A 23299-nucleotide genomic window follows, 5' to 3' on the forward strand; every position below is an offset into this window, starting at 1 on the left:
GGTGGTGAATAATAGTAATTGAGTCAGGAAGCTTGTTTTTTATCTTCGAGTAACTTAGTTGCTATTAAAATGATCTTGTTTTACCGCATAGGAATCAGTCTATAGGGCATTTATTTTTTAATATATCCTTGACAGTTAATGTATCTGTATCACAGCTACTAGGTTAAGTTTTAGTGCAGAATTTTTATAAGAAAATCTTGATCAATATATTTCCCAAATAGACAAATTGTGTCTATTTTGCACACACATAGTCCACATTTTGCAGACTTTTTTTAAAAATAAAAAATAAATGTTTAAAATTGAAGTCCTTTTAATTTCAGTTTTTCCCCCCTTCCAATCCCATTTTGCAGACATTTCAACCTACGAATGAAGAGGGACACTTCCCTTTTTAGTGATGAATTTAAAGTAGAAACATCAAATAAAGTTCTTGATTATGATACCTCTCATATTTACACTGGACACATTTATGGTAAGTTGAACCTTAACAGAACCCTTTTCTTTAATTTTTTTCTACACAGAGAAATATACGTTTTGAAGTGTAAGCAAATATTTCAGAAAAGATGATACAAATCCCGAGGAGATTGAATGTAGTCTTATGACCTGTCTTTACATGTATGTTAATGGTGAATTATGCAGTTTCTGGCTACTGAAAGGTATAAAATTTTGACTCTTCTCATATCTCCAAACTGTTAGAGTTTTCACATTTTAAAATTAGCAGTAACTTTGCTGTGTTTTATAAGAAAACAGAAAAAATCTAAAAAAACTGTAAAGATCATCTTAGCCAAAAATAATGTAACAAAGGCATTCATAGGAAAATTCTCCTAGGACCTTCCTTACTCTGAACTTTGTTGTTTTTATTCACAATTCTGTCAGATTTCTCATACTACACCAGATTAAAAAGGTATTGGGGGACATGAGCAGCACACTTAATTCAATAAAAAGTTATATCTGATAGTAATGTGGGAATGTGGGAAGAACAGAACAATTATAGAAGTTATAAAAAAACTAGAAAAAATTAGTCTCCTGGGCATATTGGGAAGGGGCAAAATGTCATGTGTTAACTACATTAATAAATAAGATGATCCTCATTAAGACAAAGTTAAACTGTTTGAAACCTCATTTCAACATATTAGAGAGATTTCCACTCAAAATCATAACATTATGAAAAATTACGTGCTTAGGGCCGACCCCGTGGCGCACTCGGGAGAGTGCGGCGCTGGGAGCGCAGCAGTGCTCCCACCGCATGTTCGGATCCTATATAAGGATGGCCGGTGCGCTCACTGGCTGAGCGCCATACCGCCAGTCACAAAAATTATGTGCTTAAAGAAGTGTTTCTTATTTTTTGGTTATGCCAGATAAATTAAGCATTTCTACACTTAAAATCTCATATTTGTAGACTAAAACTAGTTATTAAATTAAAAGCTTTTGCATTCTTGTAATTCTGTAACCAAAGAAAAGTGTTTTTCCATCAGTCTAGATTTTTAGTGTCAGACTAGTGTTCTTTTATTTTCTTGATCATTTATCTTGGGCAAATGATTTAGTAGTCTGTACCTCTTTTTGCTAGGTGATGATCAAGAAAGTACAAGACTGTAAATGAGTTTGTAGATAAAAATGATATCATTAAAAATACCAGTGTCTTGGGTTCTTAGCTTCAGTCTATGATTAATTCAAAGCCAACTAATTAATGTTAATCTACAACATAGAAATTGTGGAACGCCTGATTTTTATTTTAATGAGAGAATTTTGACAGATAAATTTAACTTTTAAAGCCCCTCCACTTACCCTTTACTGGCATTTGCTTTCGGTGCTTAGCTTTTTGTTGTGAATATATTAAGAATCAAAAGTACCCTTTTTACTTTTATTTTCTTTCACTAAAGAAGTATAATTGACAGTACATATTTACATGCAAATCTTTGTCCAATATCTTAAAAAGGATTGTTGGTATACTTTTGTTCAAATTGCTTCTGAAATACTCGACACGCTCTTATTTAAAAATGTATTAATAAAACCTAAATGTGGCAATGAATCCAAAAGACTCATACATAACATATCAGGTGGGAAGGGAGCATTTTTCCTTAGGTTAGTTAAAGCAAAATTTTCAAAACATGTATTGAATATCTTTATTCTGAAAGTGTATATTTTATCAGTGGATCTGCATTCCTCTCTCTAATTTTAAGTTAATTTAATGATTACTTACTTAATGGCTACTGCATGCATACCAGGCACTGTGCTAGGTGCTAGGAATATGATTGCCAACAAGATAGATATTCTATTTTTCTTTATTGTCGTTAGTAATTACACGTTTTAACTAAATACTTGTTTCTGTTCACATCTCAAATACAGCTTGATATATTTTATATGAAAACTAATTTCCCCAGTAAATTTGTATTCAGGATTTAAAATATATATGTAAGAATGGCTTTTTAAAGGAGAATGAATTTAAATTCATATGTAAAAAAATTTCAGGAATTTGTTGCTTTCATTAATAGGTGAAGAAGGAAGTTTTAGCCATGGGTCTGTTATTGATGGAAGATTTGAAGGATTCATCCAGACTCGTGGTGGCACATTTTATGTTGAGCCAGCAGAAAGATACATTAAAGACCGAACTCTGCCATTTCACTCTGTCATTTATCATGAAGATGATATTAGTAAGTACTTAAGTTTTACCAAGTAGCTTTTTGCAAAAAGGCACGCGAATTGTTAAAATACGTGGAGACAAATGAAGCCTGAGCTGTTTTCTTTCCTAATCTATTTATTAGGCTAGAAAATAATTTTATAAGCAAAGTCTCAGTTTAATGAATAATAGATCCATATAAGGAGGCAATTTCCTTGTCAGTTCATGCCAGTCCTACTTTGTTGATATGATACAACTAATTCTATTTGAACTGAGTCAAACAAGTCTGATTGAACTGGGAGTTCTATGTTCTGGTATCAGCTAGTCTGTTTAATACTAATGCCTTTGTGCGGCCTACTGAAGGCAGAAAAGTATCATTGTCTTCTTATGTAGATTTCATTGTGGGTATTTGTGTAGCATTTAAGGAATGGTTTAGGTATTTTTGTAATTTCTAAATCCTTTGAATATTTCTTTTTGGAATCTTGAAATAATGATGACCTCAACTTGGTGAGACTCCAGGTTTGTCATGGATTTTGTTCTCTACCATTATATGATGGTAATTTGTTAGGAGAGTTCTTTTTCTGTGTTTTAAGAATAGGAAATGTATTTAGATTTCATCTTTTAATTCTGCCATTATCAAGAATGGTAGATGTAGCTATCCAATCACGAGAATGCATCAGTGAAATAGCACAAATACATTCCTCTAATTCATATGCCTCTTGAATACTCATATTTTATTTTTTTTTTACTGTAATTAGACTAGTCTCTCGATTTTTGCCTCTTTTGCTAATTTAGCAGCTTCCTCCTGGCTTCAATTTCCTTTCTACAGACAGGAATGTGTTAGCAATAATTTTATTTTCACCTGTAGTAATATACTGGAAAGATTTAACCACTTTGACTTTTTGCTTCATCAGCTTTGACAGTTTCTGTATTTCAGTCTGTCCAACTGCTTCTTATCTTTGATGTTGGATTACTATAAAAAATAGCATAATTATTCTAGGTAGGATGGATTTATGATTTTAGCTACTTGCTAAATCGTAAATTCATTAATGCTACTTGACTGTATTTTCACTCATCCCTATTTGATTCCTTTTTCAATTTCACCTTCCTATATTTCACACTCTTCATTTGAAATATAAAGCGTTAAGCTCCAAGCTACAATCCTCCTTCATAAGTAGGAATATGAATTCCTTTGTCTTCCTTTCTTTCTGCTGACAGAATTATCGTCTGGTTTGTGTTTTGCTTTGTAATTTTCTTAATAATTTAATATTTTTGTAGGTTTACCTCCCCTTTCAAGGGATGTAAGTTGTCCAAATACAGTTTCTGGTTTTTTTGCTCCTCTAATATTCCACGTATCATGTATCTGTGTAGCAGATTCTTCATAAATACTTAATGAAATCTTGGAATATTTTCCAAGAATTTTTTTCTCAAGATCAAACAAGACCTTTTGGGGAAGGAAGGTGAGAGAAAGAGTAATTTAAGAAGTTATCTTTTCCTTTTCATCACACAGACCCCCTTTATCTGTAAGGGATACATTTCAAGACCCCCAGTGGATACCTGAATCCACGGATAGTTCCAAACCCTGTATGTGTTTTTTCTATACATAAATACCTATGATAAATTTTAATTTATAAATTAGGCACAGTAAGAGATTGACAACAGTAATAATACAATAGAGCAATTGTAACAATGTATTTTCATAAAAGTTATGGGAGTATGGTCTCTCCTCTCTCTCTCAAAATAGCACTATACTATACTCATGTGGCAGCAGCTTCCTCATGGCCAACATAGTCTCTCATATAATTTTTATATTTTTCAGTTCAAACCTATTTCTAAGTCTACGTAACCATTGCTTCCTTGAAGTAAATGGCTTGATGTTACTTGATTCAGGGAATCCCTTGCTGAAGTCTTTGTATGGACTCAATGCTTTCTGGTGCAACAAATTGCTGTCAATCAGAATAGGTTTTTTGGTTATGTCTTCCACCCACAAATTTAATGCCTTTTCTATCTTAACTAAGCACTTATCACACACTGTGGTTATAACTTTTGCAGTTTGAAGTATGATAGCAAAAATAACACAAATTTATTTTTCCTTCTTCATAATTTCACGGATAGAAAATTTGTTCTGACCATAGATCTTAGTAACCTCAGCATATGACTTTTTTCTTTTCTTATTAAAGAACTTTTAACCTTTTCCCTTAAAGGAAGCAGGTGAAGGCTTCTCTTTGGTATACCCAGATTGCCATTATCATTACTTTGCGCTTTGGCAATTATTACGTAAAATAAGGGTTACTTGAAAACAAGCACTGAGAAACCGCTACAGTTGACCTGATAACCGAGATGACTGCTAAGTGACTAATAGGTGGGCAGTGTATACAGCCTGGATAAGCTGGACAAAGAGATGATTCACACCCCAGGCGGGATGAGCAGGATAGCACAAGATTTCATCACACTACTCAGAACTATGCACAATTTAAAACTTATGAATTGTTTATTTCTGGAACTTTTCCATTTAATATTTTCGAATTGTGATTGATCACAGGTAACTAAAACTGTGGAAAGCAAAACTGTGGATAAAGGGAGCTATTGTATTGTACTCATACCTTTCCTTGGCTTTACACTTCCCATCAGTGCCCTCTACCCTGTTTATTCTGCTTGTTATATTTATTATTGTGTCTTATCTCTCTTGTTTTACTTCTGTTATCTATTTGAATGTAGTTTAATCATATTCTGCTTCCCTCTGACTTTAATTTCTTTCTTGTAATATAATTGCATTTTTCCCACTTTGTATCCTGTAGTAACTTCAAATATCTTAATTTATGTCAACCTTTCTTTTCCCCAAAGGTGATGAGTTAGCTTGGAGGATTAATGATTTTGGGTGCGACTTATTTTTCTGTTCCTTTTGGCGTTTTAACTTTACCATTGATTTCAGCTCTTATTTTATACTTGTTCAAGTAAATATATGTTTGTGGTAAGGATGCTTTTTCACATTTTTTTTTTTACTGTTAAATATCAATAGTGGTATTAGTAGTAATGTGTAAAGTGATTTCTTTGGTAATTTCTCTGGTAAGTGGAAATGTAGTGATATGAGAATGGGAGTGTGGGAAGGAATTGCCTTAAACGGTTTTTAATGTTTACAAATTTAGACAATTGCTTTTGAAAAACTGTCTGAAAATCTGTCAAGTTAACGATGGTTTAAGAAAGGAAAAATCCATGTATTAACCTTTTAGCTTTTAATTAGTTGCTGTATTCTAGATTCTAGACCAGGGTTGGAACATTTTCTCTGTAAAGGGACAGATAGTAAATATTTTTGGCTTTGGGGGCTATAAGAGGGCTGTTGAAGCCACTCAGTTCTGCCATTGTAGTACAGAAACAGCTATAGAGACACATAAATGAATGAGGTTGACTGTTTTTCAGTAAAACTTCATGAACATCTAAATTTGAATTTCATGTAATTTTCATATGATACAAAATATCATTCTTTTCATTTTTTTCCTCCAACCATTTAAAACTGTAAAAACCATCCTTAGCTTGCACACCAAACAAAAACAGGAGGTGGGACTCATTTATCCTACAAGCTGTAATTTATACAGAGAATGATAGATTTATGTAGAGATAGGTAGATTTACTTTTAATTGGCCCTTTAACCTCTCTGTGTAGAATACCAGGGGTTCTGAAAGTAGTAGTAGTAGTAATAAGAGTAGTTGTTTTTGCTTATTGTTTATCTGGTGCTATATAAACTTTTTTATTTACCTCATTTAATTTAATCCTCATTTAAAATACCATTATGAGGTATAGGCACACATATTGTCTCCACTTTATAGGTGAGGAAACTAAGGCTTAACTTTTTTTCACTTGATTGTGGACCTGTTGTTCTTTACCATATACTCTTTGGCTTCATTCATGGAAAACTGTAAATTGTCACTGCCTTTACTCTGAGGATTTCTGGGGCTTTTCCGAAATCTGTAAGCCTCCCTAAAATCATACATTTGCATCTATTGCTATTTTAAGCCAGATTCTTAACATATTTAGCAATGGATGTTTTATTTTGCAGCCAATTAAAAGGGAGAGTGTGTCCTTTAATCTATGTTATTATTTTCATATAATTTGTTTAAGTGCCAGTAATTTATTTTCACAACTAAAGTACTGTGTGATTGTTTCTATCACTGTATATATGCCTGAGTGAATTTGGTGTCTCTGTATGTGTTATTCTCACCAGAAGCAAATGATAGGGGTGGTATACCAACCTCGGGTATGGGTTCTGATGAGAATTTGGCTACCCTCCTCTTATACAGTACTGTTTTTGCAATTGTAGGCATAAATGTATAAAACAACCATGGAAACGATATTGTTATTCTGTAGAACCTTGGGGAATGGCTTCTGAAACTGTATCAGAATACAGAGAAGGTTTTCAGCGAAAATATTTAATGACTTCTCTAGGCACTTTGATACCTGGCTAGATGTGATGGTGATAACTACATGTAGTTATCAGCTTAAAATTCACACTGTTCAATTCTGTATTTTGGTAGTTAAAAGCACTCTCTCCTAGGACATAGACGTGTGAACAGTTGTGACAGGGTAAGAATACCACTTAATTTTCTGCCCCCAGCACAGTTTACTTTCAAGAAACTGGGAAAAACACTGTCCCATAAACTGTAATAGTTATCTTATTAACATACCCAGCTTTAAGGAATGTCTGACTATATGATTTCTTGGAGTCATTAGTTGTAATAGTATATTACTTATACCCTTTTGTGTACTACCTATCTGAGAGGCAAAGATCTAAGTAATTCTTCCATGTTATACTTATGTAGAAATACTTAATCTCTGAATTAAAAAATATTCTAATTAAATATAAAGCTGTAGAATAAGTATATTTGGGTTTATTCTTTTTCTTTCAAATTTACTATTTATTTTGCTGTGTGGTATAGGAAAGTCCAGAGAGCTTGAATTTGCTCGTGCCTCAATAGTACTGCCCATCCCTACTTTGAGCATGTGTGTTACCCATAGTTATACTTGTTTTCTTCTTTCTCTGGTGCTTCAGTGGGAAGAACCCTTTATTTCTTGTTCTGAAAAATAGAAATTGTTAAACTTTCTTTTACTTCAAGATGGAGGCGTCATTAGTGTAGGAGCCTCCTCATTTGTGGAAACTCCAGGATATGGCTGCTGTATTAGTCCTTTTTTTTTTTTCTTTTAACAGAATACCTGAAACTGGGTAATTTATAAAGAAACAAAACTTATTTCTTACAGTTTTTGATGCTGGGAACTCCAAGGTCCAGGAGGGTTGCATCTGGTGAGGGCTGCCTTCTTGGTGGGGACTTTCTACAGAGTCCTGTAGAGAGATAGTACCCACATAAAAAGGGCTGGGGAGAGCCCTTATTAATGTGCTCACTTGCTCTCCTTATAAAGCCACCAGTTCACACCCATGATAACCTATTAAACTATTAACCCATTACTCCATGAATGGATTAATAATTGATTCACGAGGACATAGTCCTCATGACCCAGTCACCCCTTAAAGGCACCACCTTTCAACACTGCCACCTTGGGAATCAGGCTTGCACATGAGCTTTGGAGGAGGCAAACATTCAGATGATAGTAGCTTCTAAAAAATTTTTTTTAAAAAATGTATTTTGTTTTTGAAGTTGTTGACATAAATGAATTTTATCACAGTGTAAGACTTCCAACTCTTTTTGTGTCACTATTAGTAGGAAGGAGGGAAATAGGGAAGGAGAAAAAGAAGAAAGAAATAATTAGATTAGGAAGTATTGATAAATTGATAATAGCTAACATTGTTTATATCTATATTTGATTTTGTCAGATAGATAATGTCATTCACAAATAACAGGAAATTCTGAAGATTATCTTAAAAAGTATTCTAGTCATACTTAGGTCCAATTGGAAGCTTGGAAATCTGTTTACACGTATTGTGACAAACTGTGGTAGGCAATTGGAAAGGTTGAGGAGTGTGAGTGCTCTGATTGTTTGATAATTATTTCAGTAGCAAAATGTTAAGATGGTGATTATAAGGGCTTATAACTTTGGAACTCACATAGTGTATACAAATGTATTGGTTAATCTCTACTGTATGTTTTAATTTACATGCTTTACATAGCATTGATCTTAAATACTGAACTTATATAAGCACAATGACAGTATATGAAAGAAATAAAAAATTTTAGAGTTATTGTTAACTCTGTCTTTCCTTTTTTTCTGAGTTAATCTCTGGGGAAATATAAATTAATTTGTCCAAACATCTCACAGGCACGAAAGCAGAAAAGTTGAGAAGTCTATGAGAAATGGTAGTTATTTTAAAAATAATATTTAATTAGAAATGAAAGATACTAAATTGGAAACAGTTTTAAGAATTAGATAAAAAGGGCTGGCCGGTTAGCTCGCTTGGGAGAGGGAAGTGCTGGTAACATCAAGGTTACAGGTTCAAGTCCCTGTATCGGCCAGCTGACAAAAAAAACCCAAAAAATCAAAAACCAACAAAGCAAAATTAGATAAAAAGAGACAGTGAGAGGCTTAATTCTTTTTGGCAGAATTCAGAGAAAATATGCCTAGCCTTTTCATATTATGTAGTCAGAAACTTTATTTATATAAATAGGACTCAAATTTAGAAAATTTTATATCAGGACCTTTTCTGATTGATACCATATGTATATGTATGTATTTATATCTATATGTGTATATTCATATATACTTTTACCTTAAAATACAAATATAAAGTAAAATAGCTACAATGAGAATAATGAATCATTTCAGAAAAATAAGATTATTTAAAAATAACAAGCCTTTTTTGTTGTAAAACAATTTTGAAACTCATCCTAGAAAGTAAAATTATATTTGGAAGGTTATTTTCATCTGAGAATTATCCCCTCATGATTATGTTTTGCAGTGTTTAAAGTGTTTTACAAAGAGATTGAATAAGAAATTTAATTCATTGTACAATCTGGGTATTGCATTAATGATTCAATTTTAAATACAGTTCTCAATATACTATCAAGTCAAATGTTTGAGGGTTTGGAAAAAGGTGGTTTGTAGACATTTGATTTGTTAATAAGAAGAATGAATTTGAAAGTTTTGAATTAAGACTTAAGAAACCATGTACGTTTAAAAAATAAGGGCATTTTCTTTTGGGGGGTATTGTTTTTTTCTTTTTTCTTTTCTTTGTGGCAGCTGACTGGTAGAGGGATCAAACCCTGGACCTTGGTGTTATCAGCACCGTGCTCTAACCATCTGAGCTAACTGGCCAGCCAAGGAGTATTGTTTCTCCATCATACCTGGTCATGACTGTTTACCATCAGACGTAGTCAGTAGACTGTTCCTGGAAAATAGAGTTTTCCAGAAGAGTGATGTAGTGCTGAACTTAATAGAATTCTGTAATTTTACTATCACAAAAGATACTAGAATTCACTACCTTCTGTTTAAAAATGACGGAAACTGAAGCTTAGTCTTCAGTAACTTGTGCAAGATATTGTCATAACAAAGATCTGTGTCTCTGAGCTTCTCCAGTGCTTCTTTGTGTGTGTTACATTGTTAGGGAGAGAATAGTCTAAAGGCTGCTGAAAGTCATAGGACTTAATGACAGTAATGACAATTACAGTGAGGATTTAAAAAAAAAAAGAGTAAGAGAAAGCTAAGGCTTCTTTGTTTTTGGTATTATTATTGGTTTTGCAGAAGGATAGCCATATTTTCTACTGAGAAACAGAGCAAATTTATATTTCAGGTTAAACTTTTATGAGTAAGAAATTGTAGAAAAACTAGAAGAAATATTATTTAGGAGTATGTGTATGTCATAGGGATAAGTAAAGGTAAAACTCAGTCTTTCACATCTTTTATAGCACAATTCAGTAATTGATGTTTATATTAGTAACCTTGTAAGAGTGCGTAAGAGTGCCTGAGGACATTGGTCCAGGTCTCTCACCCCCTCAAAGAGCTGCTTCTAAGTAGGCATTGTGAGATCTGATTTATTATAAAAATGTTAAGTTCTGTTCTTGGTTTGTAAATTTGGGGATTGCATAAGTAATCTCCCTAAGCAATCTTACTATCTTATATTTATATTTGAACATCAGTCTGGAAATTTATAGATGTGGATTTTAAGGGTTTTAGCTACTAGAGAGCCTTAGAATCATGATTTAAATTGTGATTTAAAGGTGACCTTGTAGATCAACTCGTTAAAACTGTTTCAGAGTTTAATTCTTTTGCTTGAGGTCATACAAGTTAGTGACAGACATAGTAGGAAGAAAGCACAAGAAGAAATGTGTCGGAGAACTGAGGCATGGCATATGTGTGAGGAAGGAGTTAGAATTAAAATCAGGATGATGCATTAAAATAGCTTTGAAACCTTATGCAAGTAACTTACTTTTTCTGGGTCTCATTTCCTTCCTGTATTAAATGAGGGTGTTAGACCAGAGCACTAATATTTCTTATCTTTTCTAAAATTTGGTGGTTCCAAGCTGCTTTTCCTCTAAAGGTAAAAATATTTTTGTTTTTGCTCATTACTAAATGACTATATAAAATATAGATGCTTATATGTGAATTAAGTAGAAGATGAAGTGTGTCTACCACCATTAATGTTTTTGTGAATAGCCCTTCACATCTTACATACCATTTAAAATTTTACTTACAACATATCTCAGATCTGTTTCTATGGCAATAAATATATTCTACATTTTTCCTTATAAATGGCTGCATAATATTCCATTGTTTCATTGACAAATGTATTATTTCCCAACCCACCAACTAATGGGCATGCAGATCATTTCCTCTTTCTTTACTGTAAAAATTTCTGCAGTTAACATTATTGTGCATATGTTTTCCTTTTAATGTTTGCGTGGTTATTTCCTTTCTATTAATTCCTAGTAGTGGTATTGTCAGATATTTAAAATTTGATGTATATTGCCAGATGACTCTGTAAGAAAGTTATACAGATTTATACTCTTATGCCTAGAAATTTAGTTTTGGTTTAATGATATCTTAATATACAGTCAATAGGCATATTTCCCCAATTGCTTTACAAAAATGTCCCATAATTTTTTTTTTTTTGGCAGCTGGCTGTATGGGGATCCATACCCTTGACCTGGGTGTTATAAGACCACACGCAAACCGATCAAGCTAACAGGCCGGCCCCGTAATGGTTTTATTTTATTAAATTAAATTAATTAATTAATTAATTTTTTCAAAAGATGACCGGTGAGGGGATCTTAACCCTTGACTTGGTGTTGTCAGCACCGTGCTCACCCAGTGAGCTAACTGGCCATCCCTATATGGGATCCGAACCCGTGGCCTTGGTATTATCAGCACAACACTCTCCCGAGTGAGCCACGGGCCAGCCCCTGTAATGGTTTTAAATACAGAATTCAGTCAAGGTTCACACATTGCATTTGGTTGTCACATCTCTCTACTGGGTGTTACTTTTTTAACGTCTTTAAAAAATTGGAAAAGTAGGCATGCAATAAATTTCTTATAAGTAAAGTATGTAATTTGATAACTTTTAACAGATGTATACATCTGTGAAACTATTACTGTAATCAAGATAGTGAAGATATCCATCATTTCCAAAATCTTCCTCCTTCTATTCAGTGTAATCCTTCCAACCCCCCCTACCAAGACACTAACCTGTAGGTTAGTTTGTATATTCCAGAATTTTATGTAAATGCAACTATACATCATGTACTCTTTAAAAAAATAATCTGGCTTCTTTAACTTAGCCTAATTATTTTGAGATCCATTCGTGTGTATGTACTATTAGTTCATTTCTTTTACTGATGAGTAGTATTCCATTATATGGATACCATAACCTGTTTATGCCTGTTGATGGACATTTGGGTTGTTTCCAGTTTTTGGTTATTACAAACAAAACTGCTGCAATATTTTTGATAATGACTCATCAAGTATTGGTTGATTAAAAAGCAGATAAATTTTGAAAAGAGACAAGGGGATGAAACAAATACTAAGGACTTATTAAGGTTTTGCTCTACTGCCTGTGTTCTAGAGATGGGTTAGTTTGGAAATTTAAGACAAGGTTTGTGGAAACAAGAGACAAGAAGGCAATGAGAGAAGAAGGAATTTTCATTTTATGCTAATTATGTATAGATTCTCTCTTTCGTTCTTCAAAATATAACTCAGGTGTAATCTCTTAGAAACCTTTCCTGACCTCTCAGTTCTGGGTATCCTCTCTTTACTGCTGTTTATGTATTGGTGAGTCCTCCCTATGTGTTGAATCCAGCAGTTTATAGGTCATTGGTTATATGATTGACTTTTGAGAAGAGGCATGAAAAGAAACCAGCTGTTGGCTGGATGAGTAAATTAAATTCAAATGATGTTTAATAAACTGTATGATTGCAGGAGAACTTAACACTTAGCAGTTAATACTTAAATGTAATACTTGTTTACACGTCTGACATCCCAACTAGAATGTAAGCTCCTTTGAGGGTGTGTGTTCTGTATCATTTATTTTTATATTCCTGGTGTTTGATAAATAATAGTTTTCCTCCTATTATTTATTTGATAAATAAATTAATGCAATTAAGAATAACATTGATGCACAATTAGGAAATTTATGTGCATAACAGCCTTAATTTTTAATGTCCTTTGTTATAGATAATCTGTAAAGTAGTTAGGGATTTGGAACACACTTCCCTGAAGAAACAATTTATAGTGGTAGACAGTTCCTAGTTATTGCAGGTGGAATGAAGGTTAAAGGGAAGTTATTGGAACCAGCAGTTTACAGGGCTTTGGTTAGTGGATGGCCTTTGAAAAGAAGCGTGGAAACCAGTGGCTGGCTGGAAAATTAAATTCAACAAGTATTTATTGGTTTGTGAATGTACAGGAAAGATTAAGACTTTTTTTTCTTAAGCCTTCGGGGGTGTTCTCAGTGATAATCAGAATGTGATTGGTACTGTAACAAAAATGTTATTGAAGCACTGAGTGTTGTACTCACTGAGGGAATCTTGAGCTTGAGGAGATTTAGGAAGACTTCCCAGGGAAGGTGGCATTTGACTTGAACCTTTAAGATAAGGGGGAGACTTTTGGCTGCTAGAGAAAAAACCTGTGATGACAGGAAAGGGGTGGCTCTTACCCTGGCTGCAACAGTATTTCTTTTTAGCTGCTATAGCTTGGGAGCTTCAGAAAAGAAAAATTTTTTATAACAGCTTTATTGAGGAACTGGCATCTTCTTTGGCTTGCAGTCACCCATTTACTGCTGTATATAGGTATATAGTCCCTACCTGAATAAATGGAAATAATGGCTAGTTTAAATCAGAATGTTAAAAGTTTTCATTTAAGCTTTCGTTATAAACTTTACAGGTTTAATGATTGATTAATTTGTTAATTCACACTATTTGAGTGCCTTATCTATACAAGACTTTTTAGATGAGACACTTATGGATACAGGGATGAATAGGGCAAATCTTCTATCCTTACACACTTCAGAGTCTGGTAATTCTTTTTGTAATTGATCAGAGTAATAAAGCAACATTTTTCCTGTTGACCTGACTTTTCAGATCCCCTTGGCTACCAGTACTAACCCTTTCTTTCTGAAAACCGTGAGTGAGATATGACATGCCTGGCCCTGCTCCCCATCTCTGTTTCCTGGGAGATCAGTGTTGTGAGTGCATGTGGAAAGGGGGAACCATGTTGAGCTTCCTCCCCGTCCCAGGGACAATCACACTGTGCTTCTCTTCTGATGCTCTCCCACCTTCCCAAAACAGAAACTGGATGTGGGGCTTGGAAAGGGGTACTAGGAAGAAAGTGACTCCTATTTACTGGAATTAGAAGGTCCTTAGACACTGGAATTAGAAGGCAGAGGAACATTTGGAATCCTTCTTTTCCCACAAGCTCTTCATCTTTCCTCATTAAAAAAAAAAATCCCACTCTTTCTTCTACTCTATATCAGTGAATCCTTGTTGATTTTGGCAACTTTGGGAATGGCAGTTTTCATGGGCATGGACCCTACCCCATCGCACCCTCCAGATATTAACAAAGCAGTTTTCATGCATTATCTGTCTGTGGAATCACTTAATTTTAAATTCAATTAACGTAATAAAAATTGGATTATTTGATTGGATTTGGTGATCCAAAGTATGTGTCTGGAGGGCTTGCACCAAGTTTTGACTATTAAAGAGAGTCACCTCATAGCCAAGGCCTTGGAGCTTGCAGTCAAGTTCCTAACCTGCCAGTCACACAGAGGGAAAAGGTGTCCTGCTGGGAATTGGGAGGATGCAAGAAGTGTTTTATGCTGGTCCTGCTGGGCAGAGAATCTGAACTGTAGTGTAGGTATTCCCCCTCAATGGAGTGGATAAATGAGAGTTAACTAGAACTATTTCTTGCTTGAAGTGGTGTCACAATATATGCATTATTTATATTGTGTCTCCTACAACAAAACAAAAGCAAGATGTTGGCATGCAGAGGAACTGGAAGAAAGGCAATAGATCTAAAGCCGATCTTTGTTTTAAAGAAGGCCGAATATTCTACAGCCGTGAAGGCCGAATATTCTACAGCCGTGACTCATTCTTTGTGAAAGAGTATGCTGTTTGGCCTTTTCTGGGGAACTACAGTACATCCTATGATTTAGCATCTAAATGAGGGCTTATTCATTAGTAAACAAAGGCTTTTTTTTCTGGAAATGAGCATTATATTGTCAGTAATTTTAGAGGGAAAATGTCATTGTCCATTTTTATAGTTAATGTGGTCACAAGGAAAAATGGGCTCTTTTAGAAGTTTTGAAAGTATGTGAGAAAAATTTTATACTTAATCTTTTTTTTTCCTATTGGGAGAGTTTTGTAGTTGCAGAATTTGAAGCATATATAAAATACTGTTTGTTGCTTTGAAAATATATTTTTTACTCTAAATATCAAATTTTCAAAAGGAATTTATATCTTTAATTTATGATATATAAAATACAATCTACAAAGAAATGCAACACTGAACTTTTTAAACACTCTGATTCTTGATGTTGCTAATGTTTTAATTTACAGTAGACTAAATACTAGTTTTATTATTATTTCTTTCATTCCCCTATACTTTAATAACCAATAGTAAGAGAGTTTTAAAGTTTTGACAAAGGATTTTAAAGGTCATGGAAGAATTGTAATTTTTTCCCCCAGAGATTATTTGATTGTTAAAGATCACTTTGCATAGTTTCAGCTTGCATGGTCAGTTTTATGGCTCATGCTACTGTGGCAAAGTGAGGACTGCCTGATGTTAAACTTGGTGAGTGAGATTGACAATGGACTCTGAAAATACAGTGTAATTGCTAGGCAGCGTTAAGGACAGATCATGACTGTAGAGTGAGAATAGTCAGTTACCAATGTAAACAGGATTTGGTTGGGAGTCAAGAGGGTTAGGGTGGAGGACAAAGGAATTGAGGGTGAGTGCAATGGAGTGATTATAATAACAATTGACTAAGAAGGAGAAAGAATATTTGACAGTAGACTATGAACAAAGTAGTAGCATTGGTGGATTGAAGCATCTTAGTGGTGTTGAAATATTGTTGGAGTCTAGAGAAAATGTGCTGAAAAGATAAATGGTGGAAAGAAAGTAGGATGCTGGAAGTTAAGATTGTGAAGGGGTTTCATTTATCAGTAATGACAAGCTCAAAACTATAACCATGGAAACGAGAAGCTGAGGAAGGAAAATATCGTTGGGGAAAAGATCTGAGTATATTGGAAGGGTCATCAGCATGAATGTTGGAACCATTAAGAATTATGATGGGGTGGTGTCAGAGAGCATGACAGTGAGTCAGGATCTAAAAATGAGGATATAGAGAGAAGTAATGACTTGGGGGGCAGCAAATACCCACAATAATTGGGGTAGTCAGTTGGTATGATCTTACGGCTATAAAAGCTAGGCCACTATGAGAATAGTCCTAAAGGTCCCAAGGCAGAAAGTGGTAGATAGCTGTGAGTGTTTAGGGGAATGAGGGTGGGGAGTATCTTTTTTATAGGAAGAGTCCTGAGATTCCTTTTGATTCCTGCTGGAGTCCTCCTGATGGAGATGGGGAATACTGGAGAAGGATTCTTGTGACCCCTGCCAGATGATGGTCCAGAGGAGGTGATTTTTGAAACATAGATGCTCTCTTAATTATAACCAAATGCAATCTGATGGGGGTTATAGGGGCAGGGAAGTTTTATTACTGAATCTAGGCTATTTTTTCACTGGTGAGTGACAGCCTACTGGAGAGTGATACTGTTCCTAAGTTTCTTCAGGCCTCCTTCTGTAGGCAGTGTGGTATTACTCTGAATACTGCATTCGTTTCCCATGTAGAGGAGTGGTGGAAAGAAATCCACTCTAATATCAGCTATGTGTGCAATGTTACAAATGTGTGTACGTATGTTTATTTGTGTACATAAATGCATCAACTTACATATTTAGTAAGTAGATGAGACACCCTTTAGACAGTGTTTTTGTTTGATTATGTTAACCTTAATGTTCAAATACCTAATATCAGTGTCAAGGTATTGATGACAACAGAGTGTCAGTATATTTAGTATTATTCGTATCTGGGAAGTTTTTATATTTTATTGGGATACTATAAAATACGATTGTTGATTATATATAAATCAGATGTGTATATTCTTCTTTGGCTTCCCTTATGCCATCACATTAGAGAAAATGATGGTACAGTTGTTTAAGTTAGGAATTTTTTGTTCTGTTCCTAAATTTAGTAAGATGTTCAGTTAAATGTGATGAACACGAAATTGTTCAAGTGTGTGGAAGCTATAAAGTTATCTTCTGTAGAAATATCGTGTGGTACCTCTTTCAGGCCTCTGTAGGAGCAGATTCAAAATATTTTCATAGTATGCTTTGAATGAAGGTAACTAATAAATTTTATCATGACCTGATTACTATAGATGCTGTTTCTCATATTTAAATAAAACCAGGAATGGCAACTGACATATCTTTAAGTATATTAGTTGAACTAAATTATATGTGGAAGCAAAAGATGTTTTGACACACTCATTATGTGGTGGACTATAACTAGACTGCTAATAAGCTTCATGGCTTATTGCTTTCTGAAAAAGAAAATCTTACATTGAGTAAATCCTCTTTTGAAAAACTGAAAAATAGTAATAGTACTTATTTCTCTAAGCATGCAAAATATCAAATCTGGGTGTTGAAGAGTCTATAATCTTCTGTCTTTAGGAACTTTTATTATACTGTGAATATCAGTCTTTAACTTACCTATATGATTTTTTTGGGGGGGTGGGCAAAAGTTGTATCTTTGGATGGGTGAAAACTAGTTATAAATGAAAACATTTAGAAAACCAGACAATAAATATTAACACTGCAAAAATATTTCTGATATGCTAGGCCAAGGCTATTTTGGTATTGTCTGTGATAGGAAAAATTTGACAAATGCCAGCGGGAGGGTTAGATGTAGGAGGAGTTCTTTTATTCTCCTTGACAAAAGTTTTCACCACGTTTTAAGAAAATGCTAACTGCCATACCAAATAGCCCCAAATTTAGTGGCAAATTGAACTAAAAGCTCATTTCTCACCATATAATAGTCTAAAGTGGGTATTTATCAAGCACTTTTCTTTAAGAAGTGAGTCAGGAATCTGGGCTCTATTATTTTGTGCTTATACCAGTGTACTTCAAAAAGTTCTTGGAAAAATAGATTAAAAGATAATACAAAACTTCCCATGAGTTTTTATTGAAGTGCTCTCCTACTATTCTGCATTTAATAGTTTGTCTTTTTTTAATTTAATTTTTATTTATTTATTTATTTATTTATTTTGAATATTCAAGAGATACAAAGCTGATTGTCCCCCCTCCTGCCCATGATGTGGGGGCCAGATTCATTTTGGGGACACACCAATTACCAGAAATTGCTGTGTACCCTTTGTCCCCTTCCAGTTATCCCCCAACCTCCCTCCCCCTACCCCTCTCACCTCAACTACAATTTGTAGCCCTAGGAATGTTCCCTCCCTCTGTTGGATCATGGGACTCCTGTGGTCTTTCTTTCCTGCCTTCCTTTCTCTCTTAGCTCCCACATATGAGTGAGTACATGCGGTATTTATCCCTCTGTGCAAATGGGAATATTTCATTCTTTTTTATGGCAGAGTAGTATTCCATAGTGTATATACACCACAGTTTCCTTATCCAATCATGATATTTAGGTTGGTTCCATATCTTGGCTATTGTAAACAGAGCTGCAATAAACATGGGAGTATACGTATCTATTCAACATGATGATTTCCATTCCTCTGGATATATACCCAGAAGAGGGATTGCCAGTTCATATGGAAGACATATCTGTAGTTGTTTGAGAAACCTCCCGATTCTTTTCTAAAGTGGTTGTACTAATTTAATTCCCACCAACAGTGCAGTAGTGTTCCCTTCTCTCCACACCCTCGCCAGCATTTGTTATTCACCATCTTTTTGATCATAGCCAGTCTAACTGAAGTGAAGTGGTATCTCAGTGCGGTTTTAATTTGCATTTCCCTGATGACTAATGATGTTGAGCATTTTTTCATGTATCTGTTGGCCATTTGTATGTCTTCCTTTGAAAAGTGTCTATTCAGCTCCTGTGCCCATTTTTTAATTGGGTCATTTATTTTTTTACTGTATAATTGCTTGAGTTCTATGTATATTCTGGATATTATTCTCTCGTTGGATGCATAGTTGGCAAAATTTTCTCCCAATCTGTAGGTTGTCTTTTCATTCTGTTGATTGTTTATTTTGCTGTGCAGAAACTTTTTAGTTTGATATAGTCCCATTTGTTTATTTTTTCTTTTGCTGCTTGTGCTTTCGGGCTCACGTTCATAAAGCCTGTGCCCAGACCTAACTGCTGAAGTGTTTCACGTATATTTTCCCTTAGAAATTTTACAGTTTCAGGTCTTATACCTAGGTCTTTAATCCATTTTGAATTGATTTTAGTGTATGGTGAGAGATGCATATCTAGTTTCATTCTTCTGCATATGGATATCCAGTTTTCCCAGCACCACTTGTTGAAGAGGCGATCTTTTCCCCAATGTAGATTTTTGTTGCCTTTGTCTAATATCAGATGGCTATAAACCTGAGGAGTGATTTCTGGGTTCTCTATTCTACTCCACTGGTCTGAATGTCTATTTTTATACCAGTACCATGCTGTTTTGGTTACAACAGCTTGGTAGTATAATTTGAAGCCAGGCAGAGTTATGCCTCCGGCTTTGCTTTTTTTTGCTCAAGATTGCTTTGGCTATTTGGGGTCTTTTGTTTTTCCATATGAAAGGTAAGATTGTTTTTTCCGTTTCTGTGAAGAATGTCATTGGTATTTTGGTGGGGATTGCATTGAATCTGTAGATCGCTTTGGGTAGTATAGACATTTTCACAATGTTAATTCTTCCAATCCAAGAATATGGAATATCTTTCCATCTTTTTGTGTCTTCTTTAATTTCTTTCAGGAGTGGTTTGTAATTCTCATTGCAGAGGTCTTTAACCTCCTCGGTTAAATTGATCTCTAGGTATTGTATTTTTTTGGTGACAATTGGCAATGGGCTTACTTTATTTCTCTGTTAATTCATGATTTGAGTATATAAATGCTACTGATTTCTGGGCATTTATTTTGTATCCTGCAACGTTACTGAAGTTATTAATCAGCTCTAGGAGTTTTAGAGTCTTTAGGTTTTTCTATATATAGTGTCGTGTCATCTGCAAATAGGGAAAGTTTGACTTCATCCTTTCCAATCTGGATTCTCTTTATTTCTTTCTCTTGCCTGATTGCTCTATCCAGTACCCCCAGCACTATGTTGAATAGAAGTGGTGAGAGTGGTCGTACTTGTCTTGTTCCTGTTTTTAAGGGGAAGGCCTTCAGTTTTTCCCCATTCAGTGTAATACTGGCACTGGGCTTGTGATAAATGGCTTTTATTGTGTTAAGATATTTTCCTTCTATACCTAATTTGTTGAGAGTCTTTATCATGATAGAATGTTGAATTTTGTCAAATGCTTTTTCAGCATCTATTGGGATAATCATATGGTCTTTTCCTTGAGCTTGTTGATGTGATGTATCACATTTATTGACTTTCATATGTTGAACCATCCTTGCATCCCTGGGATGAATCCCACTTGATCATAGTGTATAATTTTTTAAATATGTTGCTGTATTCTAATTGCTCATATTTTGTTGAGGATTTTAGCATCTAGGTTTATCAAGGTTATTGGCCTGTAATTTTCTTTTTTTGTTGTGTCTTTTTCTGGTTTTGGTATCAGAGTGATGTTGGCCTCATAGAATGAGTTTGGGAGAGTAGAGTCTGTTTCCATTGTTTGGAACAGTTTCGTGAGAATTGATATTAACTCCTCTTTAAAAGTTTGATAGAATTCAGCTGTAAAGCCATCTGGACCTGGGCTTTTTTTGTTGGAAGATTGCTAATTACCGCTTCAATCTCCTTGCTTGTTATTGGTCTGTTCAGGTTTTCTATCTCTTCTTGGTTCAGTATTGGTAATTTATATGTGTCTAGAAACTTATCCATATCTTCCAGATTTTCAAATTTGTTGTCATACAGTTGTTTATAATAGTCTCTAATGATTCTTTGTATTTCTGTGGCATCAGTTGTAATGTCTCCCTTTTCATTTCTGATTTTTGTTATTTGAGTCTTCTTTTTTTTTTTGTTAATCTATCTAATGGTGTGTCTATTTTGTTTATCTTCTCGAAAAACCAACTTTTAATTTTGTTGATCTTTTCTATTGTTTTATGGGTCTTTATTTCATTTAGTTCTACTCTGATCTTAATTATTTCTTTCTGTCTACTGCCTTTAGGTTTGGATTGTTGTTGTTTTTCAAGTTCTTTGAGGCATAGTGTTAGGCCGTTTATTTGGAGTCTTTCCATTTTTTGGTATAAGCATTTACTGCAATAAATTTCCCTCTTAGTACTGCTTTTGCAGTATCCCATAAGTTTTGGTATGATGTATCTTTATTTTCATTAGTTTCTAGAAATTTTTTGATTTCCTGTTTAATTTCTTCTTGGACCCAGAGGTCATTCAGGAGCCTATTATTTATTTCCCGTGTATTTGTATGGCTTCCAGCGATTTGCTAATTGTTTATCTCCAGTTTTAGTCCATTGTGGTCTGAAAAGATTGTTGGAATGATTTCAGTTTTTAAAAATTTGCTGAGATTAGATTTGTGACCTAATATGTGGTCTATCCTGGAGAATGTACCATGAGCTTATGAGAAGAAAGTGTGTTCTTTAGCTGTTGGGTGAAATGTTCTGTATATATCTGCCAAAAGTCCAGTTGGTCTAGGGTGTAGGTTAAATCCTGTGTCTCTTTGTTGACTTGTTGCCTGGAAGTACTGTCCCATACTGAGAGAGGGGTGTTCAGATCACCCACTATTAATGTATTAGGATCTATCTCCTTCTTTAGGCCTAAGAGCATTTGCTTGATATATCTGGGTGCTCCAGTATTGGGTGCATACATGTTTATTATTGTTATGTCTTCTAGCTGGATAGTTCCCTTTATCATTATATAATGGCCTTCTTTTTCTTTTTTAATGTTTTTTGGTTTAAAAAGCCCATTTTGTCTGATATAAGAATAGCCACTCCTGCTCGTTTTTGGTTTCCATTTGCATGGTATACCTTTTCCATCCCTTCACTTTTAGTCTATGCGTGTCTTTACAGGTGAGGTGGGTCTCTTGAAGACAGCATATACTTGGGTATAGCTTTTTAATCCAGTCATTTAGTCTGTGTCTTTTGAATGGGGAGTTTAGTCCATTCACATTTAGAGTAGTTATTGAGAAGCATTATTTAATTCCTGTCATTTAATTGCTATTTAGGTGGTTTAAATATCTTTTGATCATTATTTCCCCTTTTATTTCTCTTCTTCAATGTGAGTTGGGGATTTAAGGCAGAATGGTTTAGCTTCTTTCTCTTTCTTGCTGGCATTTTTGTTTTAACTGTGGGTTTTTCTCTTTTTGTGTGTATTTGTGATGATGCTCACCATTATTCAGAATCCAGATAAATGACTCCCTTGAGAATTTCTTGCAGGGCTGGTCGTGTGGTGGCGAACTCCCACAACTTTCGTTTGTCTGGGAAGTACACTATTTCTCCCTCATTTCTGAAGAAGAGCCTTGCTGGGTAAAGAATTCATGGATGGCAGTTTTTTTCTTTTAGTATTTTGAATATATCATTCCACTTTTTTCTGGCCTGTAGGGTTTCAATTGAGAAGTCTGCTGTTAGTTTGATGGGGGTTCCCCTATAAGTGACCTGATGCTTTTCTCTTGCTGCTTGTAGAATTTTCTCTTTGTCTTTGAGGTTTGTGAATTTAACTATAATATGTCTTGGGGAGGATCTTTTTGGTTGAATCTGTTTGGGGACCTTTGAGCTTCCTGGATCTGAAGGTCTGTATCTTGCCCTATACCTGGGAAGTTTTCTGTTACTATTTCCTTGAGTGGGTTTTTGATACCTTTTCACTTCTCCTGACCTTCAGGAATACCCACAATTTGGATGTTAGAGCGCTTGAGATTGTCTGCTATCTCTCTTAGGTTTTCCTCATTATTTTAAATTTGTTTTTCCTTTTTTTTTTTTGTCTGCCTGAGTTATTTAAAAAAGACCATCTTCAAGCTCTGAAATTCTTTCTTCTGCTTGCTCTACCCTGCTGCTTCAGAGCTCAGTTGTGTTTTTTATTTCGTTGACTGAGTCTTTCATTTCTAGAAGTTCTGCTACACTCTTTTTTATGTTATTAATCTCTTTGTAGATTTCCTCCT

The 23299-nt window shown here is 34.6% G+C and overlaps 1 protein-coding gene across 2 annotated transcripts in view; it reads left to right on the forward strand.

Moving 5' to 3' along the window:
* ADAM10 (ADAM metallopeptidase domain 10) overlaps window positions 1-23299 on the forward strand; it is a 158277-nt gene that overhangs the window by 65565 nt on the left and 69413 nt on the right. For both annotated transcript variants that reach the window (XM_063089440.1, XM_063089441.1), the window contains exons 3-4: window positions 351-469; window positions 2490-2648. In XM_063089440.1, the coding sequence (XP_062945510.1) occupies window positions 351-469; window positions 2490-2648 (278 nt within the window). The remainder of the gene's footprint in view (window positions 1-350; window positions 470-2489; window positions 2649-23299) is intronic.

The sequence above is a fragment of the Cynocephalus volans genome, chromosome 3 (genome assembly GCF_027409185.1).
Source record: "Cynocephalus volans isolate mCynVol1 chromosome 3, mCynVol1.pri, whole genome shotgun sequence".
Taxonomy (NCBI): Eukaryota; Metazoa; Chordata; class Mammalia; order Dermoptera; family Cynocephalidae; genus Cynocephalus; species Cynocephalus volans.